The sequence below is a fragment of the Pongo abelii genome, chromosome X (genome assembly GCF_028885655.2).
Source record: "Pongo abelii isolate AG06213 chromosome X, NHGRI_mPonAbe1-v2.0_pri, whole genome shotgun sequence".
Classification (NCBI taxonomy): Eukaryota; Metazoa; Chordata; class Mammalia; order Primates; family Hominidae; genus Pongo; species Pongo abelii.
The window spans coordinates 129,131,977-129,146,857 of NC_072008.2; the positions used below are offsets into that span (position 1 = coordinate 129,131,977).

Sequence of the window (14,881 nt, forward strand, 5' to 3'; positions counted from 1 at the left end):
CAGTGAAACTCTGTTCAATCAGAAGAGCTCCACTGTCTCTTTTGTAAAATAAACTTTTCCTTATAAAATTTCATTTGGAGAAAGGATTTCACCACTAAAAACTATGCTTGAGAAACAAGTGAATAAAAAATAGTTAAGTTCCTTCTAGCTCAAACATTCTAAGAATCTAAAATCATAGACATTGTGGGTGGGTCAACTCAGTGTTCCATTCAACCCTACTTTTGACAGCCAGGAAAAGGCCTAGGATCTGCTGTGAAAGGCCCTTCACAGGTCCCACATGCCCCAGCTTCTTTCAGAGGCCATTAACACTGTCCTCATATGGCAGTTGTCTTCCCCATTGGGCTAATCCTCCACAGGCCTTCTACTGATGTCTGTCTATGTTGGAGTGGGTGAAGCACAGGGGTCAATATTTGCAGGACAGTTGTACTTCTGTTTTATATGAAAGGAGTCAAATGTTTCCTGATTTTCACCTAAAACTCTTCTTATTGATGTCCACCACCAAAAGACAGTGGATCTGCCTTTTGGACCACGGTAGCATATTATTCCCTGAGGATTGCCACTGATCTATAAATATTCCTGAGTCCCTTGTCTGAGTCACAACCAGAGCTGTATGCTTAGTTTGGAAATTTTAAATTTCAGTGGGTTTTCTCACACAGGCTCCCTACACATTTTTATAAGTTCTTCTTTTGTCTCATTCTTCTTGTCATAATATACAGGCTTAAAGATTTCACTGGGTTCACCTTCCTGGAGACAACTCATAAAGTTTTACTAAAGTCTGGGTTTCACATATACAATATGACTCCCTTGATATAAAGCTTTAAAACAAGCAAAAATAATAATATATTGTTTAGGTGTATGTGTTTGTATATTTTTTAAAAACCAAGGTAATAATAAATACAAATTTCACGATAGTAGTTACCTGGGGCAGGGGTAGCAGGGAGGAGTGTTATCAATACAGGGAGATGGACTAGAGGAGGACCACATAGATAAAAGTAAGTTCCCAGTAATGTTATAGTTCTCAGGTTGGGTAATGGCTTTATAGGTGTTCATTATAGTCTAAATAAATAAATAAATGCAATAAATAAAATATTAAAAGTCTGTGTATGAACTAACAATGATTAATTAATTCTGCACCCCGAGTTCAAGGTCAATGATTAGAAGAGCAATACAAGATTTTTTTTAATTAACCAGAACTTTGCCACTTATCTTCCGTTTCCTTCCACTATTTCAAGAGCTTTGTGAAACTGAAAGTGGATCATGGCTATAGTTTTCCTTCTTTTTAAGTTTATATTCCCCCTCAATTATTGCCCACAATCTAGTCAGGTTGGAGTTCTCCTTGCTGAAAATATGTTGCATTTTCCCATGAGATTATTTTTGTATAGGATTCATGGATCCTAATTTTTCTTTTGCCAGTTGATATGGATCTGAGAATTACCAGCTACCCTTTGAATCATTTTGGTTGAAGGGCCATGATTGCTTGTTCTAGTCTTCCAGCCCATGACCATTATTAGTAAGGAGAGGTTCTTTCCAGGGTTGACAGATAAAATACAAGATGCCCAGTTAAATTTGAATTTCAGATAAACAACAAATTATGTTTTTAGTGTATTATGAATTTGATGCATACTTATACTAAAAAATTATTTACCTGAAATTCAAATTTAATTGAAAATCTTGTTTTTATTTGCTAAACCTGGAAACCCTATCTCATGTGGGGCAATAATTACTTTTTTTTTTTTATTAAGTATTTATTGATCATTCTTGGGTGTTTCTCGGAGAGGGGGATATGGCAGGGTCATAGGATGATAGTGGAGAGAAGGTCAGGAGATAAACACATGAACAAAGGTCTCTGGTTTTCCTAGGCAGAGGTCCCTGCGGCCTTCTGCAGTGTTTTGTGTCCCTAGGTACTTGAGATTAGGGAGTGGTGATGACTCTTAAAGAGCATGCTGCCTTCAAGCACCTGTTTAACAAAGCACATCTTGCACCGCCCTTAATCCAATTAACCCTGAGTTGACACAGCACATGTTTCAGAGAGCACAGGGCTGGGGGAAAGGCCATAGATCAACAGCATCCCAAAGCAGAAGAATTTCTCCTCCCAGACAGGGCGGCCTGGCAGAGGCGCTCCTCACTTCCCAGACGGGGCGGTCGGGTAGAGGCGCTCCTCACTTCCCAGACGGGGTGGCCGGGCAGAGGCGCTCCTCACTTCCTCCCAGACGGGGTGGCGGCCGGGCAGAGGCGCTCCTCACCTCCCAGACGGGGCGGCTGGGCAGAGGTGCTCCTCACCTCCCAGACTGCCGAGGCGGGCAGATCACTCGAGGCCAGGAGCTGGAGACCAGCCCGGTCAACACGGCGAAACCCCTTCTCCACCAAAAATACAAAAATCATTCAGGCGCGGCGGTGCGCGCCTGCAATCCCAGGCACTCGGCAGGCCGAGGCAGGAGAATCACAGGAGCCCGAGGCAGGGAGGTTGCAGCGAGCCGAGATCGCGGCAGTACAGTCCAGCTTTGGCAACAGAGGGAGACCAAGGGGACAGGGGGAGGGGGAGGGGGAGGGGGAGGGAGAGGGAGAGGGGGAGGGAGAGGGAGAGGGAGAGGATAGTTACTTTTTAATAACATTATTGGATTTGAGTACATGTGAGTGTGAGTTTTGGGTCAAGCACACTCAGATTCAAATTCTGGCTCCTCTGCTTAATAGCTAGAACAGTTTTTTGGTCTCATAATTTTTATCTATTAAATAGGAATAACAGCAATACCTCATAAAGCTGATGAGAATATTAAATGAAAAAATATTTGTATAGTAGTTAGTATAGTGCCTGGCTAAATACTATTCTCATTATTATTGGCTGTTATTATCAATGGCTATTATCATTATTATTGGATGTTATCATTATTATTGTCAATTTTGTGCAGAACATTATGTGCACTGGCCAAGATTTGATTTGGTATTGCAAAACTCTCCACTTACAGGATTAATTTGAGAATGGGACTTTTCTTAGCATCACCCTTGGTGATGATCAAGACATTCCTTTTGTTTCTGAGTATGGTACTCCCTCTGGCTCTTGTCATGAAGTACCCCAGATTCACTCTAGTTGGATTTTTCCTTTTATTTATTTATTTGTTTATTTTTGAGGCGGAGTCTCACTCTGTCGGTCGCCCAGGCTGGAGTGCAGCGGCACGATCTCGGCTCACTGCAACCTCTGCCTCCCAGGTTCAAGCGATTCTCCTGCCTCAGCCTCCCAAGTAGCTGTGACTACAGGTGCCCGCCACCATGCCCGGCTAATTTTTGTATTTTTAGTAGAGACGGGGTTTCACCGTGTTAGCCAGGATGGTCTCGATCTCCTGACCTCGTGATCTGCCTGCCTCAGCCTCCCAAAGTGCTGGGATTACAGGTGTGAGCCACCACGACGGGATTTTTCCTTTTAATATAAAGACCTTTCCTGTGCATGTGTCTGAGGGTCACTTAGAATTCTTCAAGTTGAAGACTATTGTCTCCTATGATGGAGATGGTTAAGTGACTGATAATCACTTTTGAAATGCTACCCTCAAGCCAATGGCTAATGACTTTGGTTGACAAAAGGAGAACAGCTCTAATCAACATAGATTCGAATCAAATGCAGGGAAAGCAAAATACTACATCCACTGAGAACTCTATCTCTCACAACAGGGTCAAGAAATGAATTAAATTGGTTTTCCACTTGCCTTCATGCTTTCAATACCTTCTTTATTTTTGGCGCCCAATGTCTTCACTGTTTCTCCTCTCAGGGAGGACTCCAGACCCCATACACATTCTCTTCTCTGACCCACTCATCCCCATCAAAATTTACCCATCTGATTTCCCACTCATCCTTGCATCTAATCAGACATTAATTTATCTTACCACAGTAACTGCTAAATAAGATTCTATTTAATCACTCTCCCAGGCCACAGACTTCTTTTAAACACTTGAAGAAGTAAACTTAACAGTGGTATTTAGGATTTTCTAGTAAGTAAGGGAGACCATGCAGGACCCCTTAAATCACACCACATTATGCCTGTTATGTCTGCTTTGCATGAATGGAAGTGAGCAGTGGTGCAGATAATCTAAAGATCATTTCCACTTTGTGAATGCTCCACAGTGTTGTTGTAGCTGATTTGCTTTGCTAATTATGTTCTACTGAAGCTAATATTAAAATTGGTTCACATTTTTTAAGCTCTTATGGGCCAGAAGAGAGAAGAGGCAGCGATGTGGCCCACTTTGAAATGAAGGAAAGGTGACAACTGTGAGGGGGGTGTGAAAATTCTACATGTGGGCTAGTGGAGTCTATAAGATACATGCAAAAGGATCAAGATAGAACTTTCCCAATTACACATGGGCAGAATAGGCAGCCACCTAACCCCTGTGACTCAATGAGCACTGAAAGGACAGTCTTCCCATGGCCTGCCCAGAGCCTTAAATCATCTAAATTAATAGCCCACATTAAGGGCTTTAATAATAACATAACTGTGGCTAAGGCATTATGTAACCTGAAGGGTAACACATTCCCTAGCAGACACATTAGCAGCTAGTCTTACTAAATTCTCAGTCACCTATGAGAAAAAGGAATGAAGGGTGGTACACAAAACAGTTGTAGTTGTAGTTTGATGGGCGCATTAGTACACTAAGAGGCCCCTGGGCAGCTAAAGTAGAAGTACAAGAGCACGGAATGCCTTGGAGATGAGCCGGGGAGGGTTTTGAAAGGGAGTAAGACAAACTTCACCTCTATTTTTCCCACATTTTCTTAGTTTCCAGCTCATTGTGCACATAGAGAATGTGTACTTGTATCAAATTAATTCTCTTCCCTTTCTTACTCTTCTCCTGTTGGGTAACTGGGTTTTCAGGGGCTTCTTTCTTTTGAGGCATGCAATTTGGGGCCTAATTGTACATTGTATTTCTAACCCTACAAGCTGCAGCAAAGGACCATGGAGCTATTGAATCTTTTTCTCTTTTTCTCATTGCAGTCTGCTCCCAGTTCTCGAGAGGGGTGTATGCCATCTTTGGATTCTATGACCAGATGTCAATGAACACCCTGACCTCCTTCTGTGGGGCCCTGCACACATCCTTTGTTACGCCTAGCTTCCCCACTGACGCAGATGTGCAGTTTGTCATCCAGATGCGCCCAGCCTTGAAGGGCGCTATTCTGAGTCTTCTGGGTCATTACAAGTGGGAGAAGTTTGTGTACCTCTATGACACAGAACGAGGTAAGAAGAGGCACCTGATCTCCTCTTTAGATATTCATGTAATTGTGTTCAAACTTCCTCAGCTCATGTGCCCTTTGCTTCCAATAAATAAAATCTAATTCCGTTTTAAAATTGTATTTAATATTCCAAATAAATCAAAGATTAAGATTAAAAAATAAAAGTAATAGTAATTTTAGAACCTAATTTTTCAAGCTATGTAGGCCCTCCCTGAAAAAGCAGTTTGGAATATCCTCTTGGTTGAGTCACCATTGTTGAAAAAGAACGCCTCCCCCGTCAAAAATTTTATCTGGTCTAAAATGTATGAAGTAAAAGCAGCTTAATCTAAGTAGAGAGAGGCTTAAATTGGAAAGTTTTGGAAAATTAATCCTGTCAGAAACTGTAATTATCCCCATTTCATAGATGAGATAGCTAAAGTCCAAGTGCTTTTTCATACAGCAGTTTAACCACTAAAATGGGACTGGTAGCAATGTCTCTTGCTTTCAGGACTTGTTCCATCACATCACATTAGGTTTTCAGCTTAGCAGGCCTCAACAATTATCTGATAGAAATAATGAGTGAGACAGCTAAACTGGGCTTTGGGGATTGATTTTTTGTTTTGTTTTTGTTTTGTTTTGTTTTGTTTTAAATAGTGAGACAGTCTACGACCATACCACCCTAAACATGCCCAGTCTCTTCTAATAGTGAGACAATATATTGAGGATACACTCTATTAAAACAGGCTCAGAAATTAAGAGTCTGATCTTAAATAATATACAGTAAGGTCTATTGATTAATTTGCTAGAGCACACACATCATAATTCATCTAATCAGGCTTCTCCAACATCCAGGTGTCTTTGACAGGTGCCTCAGTAAAACCAAGGGATTCTATCACCAAGACATTCCAGAAGACAATGTTACTTTATCACTCATTTGCCTGTGGTTCTGTTTATAGGCTGGGGGTGGTTCTCTCTAACTCAGAATTTTTAAACTCAGAAGGATTAAATGAAAGGCTTATCTGCCTGAGAGGTACACAGAGAAGAGGTCTTTCTAAGTAACTTAACTTGAACAGCCATTTTGCTCTTGGGAATCCAGAACACTCTTCACTTTACTCTCATTTTGCTGCATCATCAAATCTTAATAGCAAATACTTAGGCCTGTATTTCCCTATTGTACTTACCTCCAAACTGTCATCAAATTTCATGAACCTGAAGCAGAAGACCAGAGGTCTAGTCCAAGCTCTGTCACTAACTAGCTCACTATCAAGTTGACCTTGACCAACTCATTGACGTGCTCTTGGACTTGGCCTCCTCACCTAAGGTGTGTTCCTTCTTAATGTTATATTCTATGATTCTGTGATTTTTTTTGAGATATTAGACCAGATACTGACACTTTGTATCTTGCTACTAATCCTAACTTATATATTATCAGTTAATTAGTCAATCCATTCTACAAGCCATTATCAACCGCCAATGGTGGTCTCCAATCCTGTGATAGATACATATATGATATGGTTTCAAGGGGGTGTGTACAGAAAAAGATACTTATAAAGCAATTCATGAACAACACAGAACAACATCAAATTGAGTGCTACACTGTATACTCTGAATACTTTAAGAATTGTGGAAAGGTTGCACTCCAGAAAAGTAGAGTTTTCAGAGAAAGCTTGCTAGAGAAGCTAGCCTTGAAAGATAGATAAGTTGTGGGTTGCAAGAAAGAAGGGAGATAGGGCTTTGGGAGGAGAAAAGAGAACAAACGAATGGCAGGGCCAGGAAGGAACACTGTGTGTTCAGGTAGAGCCCTGTCTGACTGAGATACAAAATAGCTTGAATATTCTAATTCATAATTTGCCAAATTTTAATAAATTTCATTTTGTCCAAACAGTATACATGTACTGTATACAGCATAATCTAGTCCATATCAATTTCGTTTTCAGAACTGAAGTTTGTAAGGCAGGCAACTTCTCTCCTGAAACATTTTAAAAACTAAATATTGGTTCCACCAACACTGTACCTCTCATTTATTCAAAAGCAGAAGACACAATTAATGAATTTTATCCTCATCTAGTGTGACCCTTCTCTGCTCATTAGCTCTCTACTAGAAGAACGGGAGGAAAAGACCATCTATCTATTTCTTACCCTTGCATCTTTTCTCTAATCGTCTAACTAAATAGTTTGGACAAGTCTATGGTCTTGGAGTCAAACAAAGCTTTCTGACTCATGTAACTTTATATTTTCCCCCTGCAGCCATTTAGCTGGTGGGACTAATCTGCTCTGCTTAAGAAGTACTTCCCATAAACTTTTACACTAATTTACCCCTTGAAAAGCCTTCTTACATTACTGTACTAGGATCCTGTTCCAAAATTTTCAATGGCTTTCTATTGCCCATATTGAAAAAAGCAGTCTATTCTTCAAGATTTGGCATGATTATGCCTCAACCAACTAAGAAACCCATTCTCCCTATGCTACCAAATGAGAACCTCGCATTGTAGGAAGCTCCCATTTTCCACTGCTGCCTAAATGCACCAGAACCATGCCTGCCTCAGCAATCGTACTTTTACTACTACCTGGAATTCTCTCCTTCATCTTGATATGGTAATCATGCCCATTCTTCCAATTTTCAAAACCCGCCTCAAACTCTACCTCCCCAAGGTAGCCTTCCTTGACCACTCTAGCTCACAATTATTCATTAATGCAATAGATGCTAAGGCTACAATAAAAACCACATAGATATAGTTAGATATGGCTCCTGCTTTATAAACCTACATTCTAATGATGGAGATAGACAAAAACCAAGTAAATTAACAAATAAAACAATTGCACATTTAAATAAGGTGCTATGAAGGAGAAAAATAGACATATAATAATGGATAAGACTTAATTTCCAAAGGATGTTCAGTGATGGCCTCATTGAGAAGGGGCATTTAAGCTGAGAACCAAAGGATTGGAAGGAGGCAGCATGTGAAGAGTAGAGGGAAATAGTTTCAAGCAGTAGAAATAGCAAGTGCAAAGGTCATGTTGTATGGTTGAGGAACTGAAAGAAGTCCAGTGTGGCTAAAGGATAACAAGTAGGTAGAAAGTGGCCTGAGAGCAGACTGTAGAGGTAGACAAGAGCCAGATCATAGCCACAGAGTATAAACAGAAGCCATGCTGAGGAGTATGAATTTTATTCTAATTGCAGTGGGAAGTCATTGGAGGATTCTGAGCAGGGAAGTCACATGATCTACATTTCTGTAGAGAATGGAGTGTGGTGCAAGTAAAAAAGAAGGGAAACCAATTGAAAGTCCATTGTGGTCGTCCAGATGAGAAATGATGGCAGCTTTGGACTAAGCTGGAGATGGAGAAAAAGAGATGGAGTTGAAGTATACTTTGGAGACAGAATTGACAGAACTTGGGGACAGATTGACTGTGGGATGTGAAGGAGAGGAAGGATTCATGGATGATTACTATATGTTTGGCTTGAGAGATTGGGTAAGATGGTGATGCCATTTACTGAGGTGACTGGACAGGAGGAGACTTAGTTTTGAGGAGCAGAGATCTTGCCCACCTCTAAACACCCACAGAACCCTTCTGTCCATGTCATTAATCTGGCATTGAATATAACTGCCTTCTGCTGTTATTTCACTGGCTATGCTCTATACTATACCTTCCCAAGCATTTCTCTCCAGTGTGATAATAAACAACTGGCTAGCCCCTAGATTTATACTTTGTGTCTCCCCTAGTACATAGCACATGCCTGTGTGCCTACTTAGTGTTTTCCAACCTCCTTTAGTGATTCATCAAGAATAAGCCCATGTCTGTTTTTCAACACTGGACTGAAAGAAAGAGAGAAAGAAAGAAAGAAAAATAAAGAAGGAAGGAAGGAAGGATGGGTATGGGTAGGAGGGAGAATGGGAAGGGAAGAAAGAAAGAAGATAGGAAGGGAAGAGAAAGCAGAGAAGGAAAGAAGGAAGAAAGGAAGGAAGGAAGGAAGGGAGGAAGGGAGGGAGGGAAGGAGGGAGGGAGGGAGGGAGGGAGGGAGGGAAAGCAGGCCCAATTTATAAATCATACCAATCACTTGGTACAGTTGTTTAAAATATTCAGTATTCTGTATTTTCTTGTTTCGTGCAATGATCATCTCTTGCTTTAGTAATAAAAATTACAGGGAGAAATTACAATTGAAAATATAATTTTAGAATATTTTAAATTATATAAGAGAGATAGAAGAGAAAGAGAAACAGAAGAGAACACCTATAATTACATTCATAAGCTAAATATACAAATGATGTGACTCTACGGTATAAGGGCAGGGATGAGTGGGGAGCTGATAAATGGGTTAAACGTTTGAGGTCATTTAAAAGAATTGTAGCACAACCAGGGTAAAGTTTTCTCTAAAATTATGAAACATTGAGTGGAATTCAGGGCTTTGTTGACTCTGCTTTTATTTCAGTCTGCAGACGAAAGTCTGATTTGGGGTTTGCAGTTTGTCAGTTTCCAAAATGCTACCTTGATTCATTAATACAAAGTTGAAAATTACGTTCTTGGTGCTATATACATAAAAGAACCGTTTTTGAAAAAATTATGAGGTTAAGTGTGTTGTCTGCCCTATCGGTACCCTCTCCTCTCTATTGACACCCTCTTTCCTTACTATGGCATTATGTTTACACCTGCCCTCCCTGGCAGGAGCAAAACCTTAACATCTCTGTCTCAACCTGCTTCTACACCTTCATAAAAACTTTCCTGTCCTGCATTTTCTTCCCACTGATTAATAGTCTTTCTCTGCTAGTGACAACAGCTCAGCTGACCAATTTATTCATGCTAATTTATCTATGGCTATTAAAAACTTGATGGGTTAGTGCATCCAGGGAAGAAGAAATTTCTATTCAGGCAAAGGCCTTCTGTGAATACAGAACCATAATCCAAGGTGTAGCTTTTTAATTCTGGGATTCCAGGCACCATGAGTCCAGTTTGTGAGGTCCTTTGCCCACATGCCTTCCTATATAGAAAGTCCTAAAACCATGCCAGGGAGGTGGCCATCTCTTCCAGTTATTAGACTTATCTTCTGGGTGCAAGTGACCTAGTTCTCTGTGGTGCTAACATTTCCCCCAGAACAGCAACATACTTGAGAACTGCAGCCAGACTCTCGTGCACCTGACAACTCTCCTTGGCTTCAATGGGCACAGCCCACAGAGATGAAAGAATCTGGCCCAGCTGTGGCTCTCAGCTTAGATAATGAGATAATAGCTCTGGGTGCCCTTTGAGGCAACTAGTCCCTACCTTCTTGCCAGTGTTCAATAAACTCCTGCTGTCTCCCATTCTCAACCTGAAACTCCCTACTCAGTTCCCAAGTAACTCTCTGGAAGTCAACAGCCTTCTAACAGACCTTTCTATTTTCTCTCGAAGGTTGTGACAGGAACATAGGCAGTTGTAACAATTATCCTATCAGTCAACAAGCAATTATTAAGCTTTCTCCACTGCTAGCTTGTGCTAGGCCACTGGTGGGGTTTAAAAGAAGCAGAATTAGATCTCGCCTCTGAGAAGTTGACAATATTGTTGCTGAAAGAGTGACTTACTAACGGGCCTGAAAAAAATAATTTTTAATACAACTGTTTCCAATGAAATACGCATTCATTAGAGCAAGAACCCTGTGAAAAGATTAAAGAGTTGTCAGATAGCTAGGAAGGTGGGAAAACGTTGGAAGGTCCTAAAGGGCTTAAGAGGTAAAGGGATTCCCCAAGAAAAGGAGAAAAGGGCCTGTCCTCAGAGGATTATGAATGTTTCAACTGGCTGGATTTGAACTCTACTGAGAGACAAGCAAAGTTTCAGCCTCACACCTTTCTGCATGTTGTCATTCTCCACCTACTTACATAGCCTAGCCTCACCCCATTCACCCAGTTCTACTTTCCCAAATAAAGCACAAAATACCTCTCTCTCTCTCCCTCTTTCTCTGTCTTCCTTCTCTTTCTTCGCCTCCTTTCCTCCTTTCTCCTCTCCACTCCTTACGCCCTTTTCTTCCTCTCTACGCACACACACACATGCGCGCGCACACACACACACACAGTCCTCAATACCAATCAATGACACATGTCAACAAATCTGTTATTGTTATCATTTTATTCTTATTTTGATAAGAGCAACTGCCATTTCTTAAGCGCTTACTATGCACTAGGCCCTGAGCTTATGGATTATCACATTTAATCTTTGTAACATCCCTGCATCTTTACAACTGACAAAACCAAAGCATGGAAAGGTTAAATGATAGTTCCTAGGGTCACACAGCTACAAAGTAATAAAACCAGATTTCAACCTAGGTCTGCCACGTTCCACAGCCTATGTACCGTTCTCTGACTGGCATACTGCCTCCTACATTCTTAACAGTCGAACACAACTATTACCTCTTCCTTTAGTCTTCCCTTCAGCCATTCTTCAAAGACCAGATACTTAGACCCTCCCTATTCTGGTTGTCTTCCCGTGGGTGCAATCCAATTGCCAATTTCCTTCTTAAGGCATGGTATCCACAAATGAACGTAATATCTTGTTGTCTCAGGGTACCAGGAATCCAGACAGGCAAGAGGTCAAAAATCCAGGTTAAGAAGTAAATGAGTTGCAAAGGTGAAGGCAGAGAGATGGCAGAGTTCTAAATGCAGGCAGAAGGTAACTGCTGTGATGCATACTAATGGAGGGTTGTGCTGAGGCCCTGATTCTGAGGGAAGGGAACTCATCTATTCTTCTCTGGGTCAGAGACTTTCCTGAACACAGAAAGATAAATCTGCAGGTTGTCATTGGTAAGTGGCTATATTTCTGGTTGGAGGAGCCTATTCTGGTTCAGGATAGGCCACTATCATGAACTTCTTTAAAGTTCCAGCTAAGTACCATGAGTGCTTGGCCAAAACTGTTAAGACAGTAGCAGGGTATCTCAATTATTAAAGAAAGAAAGAAAAAAAAAAAAGGACAGACTATCATGGATTCTTTCTCTTCTTCACTTTAAGAACTGATTAAAAGATGTACGAAGGAAACAGATGGCTCCAATTCGGATTGTGTCCATTTGCCTTCTGGGAAAAGTGAAGTCAAGAGAGTTTTTATTGAAATTCAAGCTACTTTTTACATCTAAATAAATTCGGAAGGCCCAGCGAGTACATTATCATGTGAGAGACAGATACTAAATTCCCCTGTTTGAGCAGCAATAATCAGGGTTGACAGTACCTGAGGCATTTGGTAGTTTCCACAGCCTGCCTAATCTATTGTGATGAGTCTTCAACTATGAGAGCATCTTGAGAGCCCGCACAATAATAATAGTGAATGACTATTTGGACTGGATTGTGAATAAAAGACTGTACATTTGTCTGTAATGAGAATTTCATTGAAAATGAAAATACCAGAGCTGTCATATTTCTTAATACTTCGATTTGCACATCCTTGACTGCTTTGGGGCATAAGAAGAGAAAGTGCCGAGCAATTTGTTGTCAGCTCTTGAAATAAATTATCATTTAAACACTTACTCTCCACAAAGGTTATTAGCTTATAGCTCGTTCCTGGGGTTGGACTATCAGTAGGGGAAAAAAATCACAAGACATTAAACTACCCTTTCAGAAGCTGAATATTAGTTACTGTGGAAATTGTTCTCTCAGTAGCTTAACATATTTTTCTGTAGCTCTCCAATGCTGCAGATTAGGCTGCAGCAACTATTAATAAATACTGTCATATTTTACAGCTGTCATGCAAAGCTGAAAAAAGGCTTCACTGTGATTAGATCCTGTTTACTGTAATATTTCCAGCTCAGACTCAGAAAGGCAGTTTTCCTATAAAGGTATTTTCCATAAGTAGAGTATTTCTCCAGAAAATGACATGATTAATTTTAATGTATTTTTAACTCCTTGGTGGCAGTGAATTTGAGGTTGAATTGACTTCACAGCCAGAGACATTCCTCTCTAGAGACAAATTAAGCTAAAATGTCAAAATTTCTCTCTTGGGTTGTCCTTCAAATGCGGAAATGGTGCCACTGTCAGGAGATGTGCATTGAGTAGCCCCCCACCCCCATAGAAGGACAAATCTGCACTGGTTTATCCAATTTCTTTTACTCTGTCCCTCTTGTGACCAATTGCATTGTTTGCAAGACAGCTGGTAAGGATGTTGGGTAGGAATATCACTTCAGTAGGCTAGCTAAAAATTCTGCTTCCTGAGCTAAAATGTCATCATACGAGCTAAAGAAACAGATCTCTAGCCCCCCTACAATGCATTAGCTGTTTGAAATGGTATTCACATCTCTGAAAAAAAAAGGAGGTGACAGCTGGCAGGGTTGCTTTTGCTCTGACCTTCTATTGCTTTTTATCAAGCTCCTTGAGGGAATTAACCCTCACTAAGCTGAATATCTAGTTTTTAATGAATAGGTAGTTCATTAACCCATTAAGGGTTATCTGGAGTAGTCTACAAATTCAGGGTTTGGGCCTGAAACATCCTTGAAAAGGTTCTTCTAAATGTTCCTTGGGGCAGGGATGGACAGCGGTATAGACCTGCAACTGTGACTTTGAGGTTTGTCCCTTGAAGCCCTTTAGACAACAGTTAAAGCCAAGGCAGGGTTGTTGTGAGAGTTTAACAAGATAATGCATATAAAGCCTTTATCATCAAGCTGAACACAGTAACACCCCATGCTCAATGAATTTTAGCTCTTATTATTTTATTACCATTATGGAACAGTGGTCCTCAATAGATAGTGAGGGTAATTTTCCCCCCTCAGAGGACATTTGGCAATGTCTAGGGACATTTTAGTAGTGGGTAGAGGCCAGGAATGCTGGTACACATCCTACAATGCACAGGACAGTATCCTTCTCCATGCTCTCAACAAAAAATTATCCAGCCCAAGATGTCAACAGTGCCAAGGAAGCAGCAGGTCAAATAAATGGTTGCAGAAACTCCTTAAGGGGTTGGCAGTGAACCAATCTATGCCTAGATCAGTAATAACAGCTCTGTTCAATAAGCAGAGTCTTTGATTCTGAAGAGCATACATCGTGGCCAGAGAGACATATTAAGATTAATGCACAGAAGCAAATATTAGTGCAAAACAGCATAAAGCAAGAGCTAGATTGTGTGGTACGGATGTGAAGTACCGTGGGAGTCCAAAGAAGAGAAAGTTCATGATAGGCAGGCTGGACTAGTCAGGGAAGGCTTAATGGAAGAAGTTATAAACGTTTCTGAGGCCACCACAGAACTGCCTCCCCTAGCAATGACCTTGCCTTGATTACTAAGGCCAAGTTGGTATCTAGAACCAAAACAACATGGCATTCCCATCAATGCTCCCAAACGTCACAGCTCAAGGCAAGAAATACAATTAAAAGAAAAACCAAAAAAGGAACAATGTTCCTTTTACTAAATGGAAAGCAATTACAGGGCTGTTGAAAATAGGCAGTAAACAAAGGGAGGGAGGGAAATACTGGCAAAATCCCATTTTCTCAACTAATCCTGTAGCAAAAGTGCAATTTGCAACAAAATCAACAGTGCTCTTCCCCTCCCTCTTGCAGTCAAACACACTGTCTGGCATCAGTATGGCTATACATGATGCCTTAGCCAAAAAGTGCGTGCAAGCAAGGAGGACAGAATATGAATTGGAGAGGAGAGCAGAGGTTAAGGTGGAGCACAGCTCACTTCACCTCCAACTGAAGTCTCTGTAGAGCATTCCCATTCAGAGAAAAGAGGGGGCACACATAGAGACTACTTCAC

At 40.9% G+C, this 14,881-nt stretch overlaps 1 protein-coding gene across 7 annotated transcripts in view; it reads left to right on the forward strand.

Moving 5' to 3' along the window:
• Positions 1–14,881, forward strand: part of GRIA3 (glutamate ionotropic receptor AMPA type subunit 3) — a 308,174-nt gene that overhangs the window by 67,680 nt on the left and 225,613 nt on the right. For all 7 annotated transcript variants that reach the window (XM_063721254.1, XM_063721253.1, XM_024240714.3 and 4 more), the window contains one exon: positions 4,974–5,213. In XM_063721254.1, the coding sequence (XP_063577324.1) occupies positions 4,974–5,213 (240 nt within the window). The remainder of the gene's footprint in view (positions 1–4,973; positions 5,214–14,881) is intronic.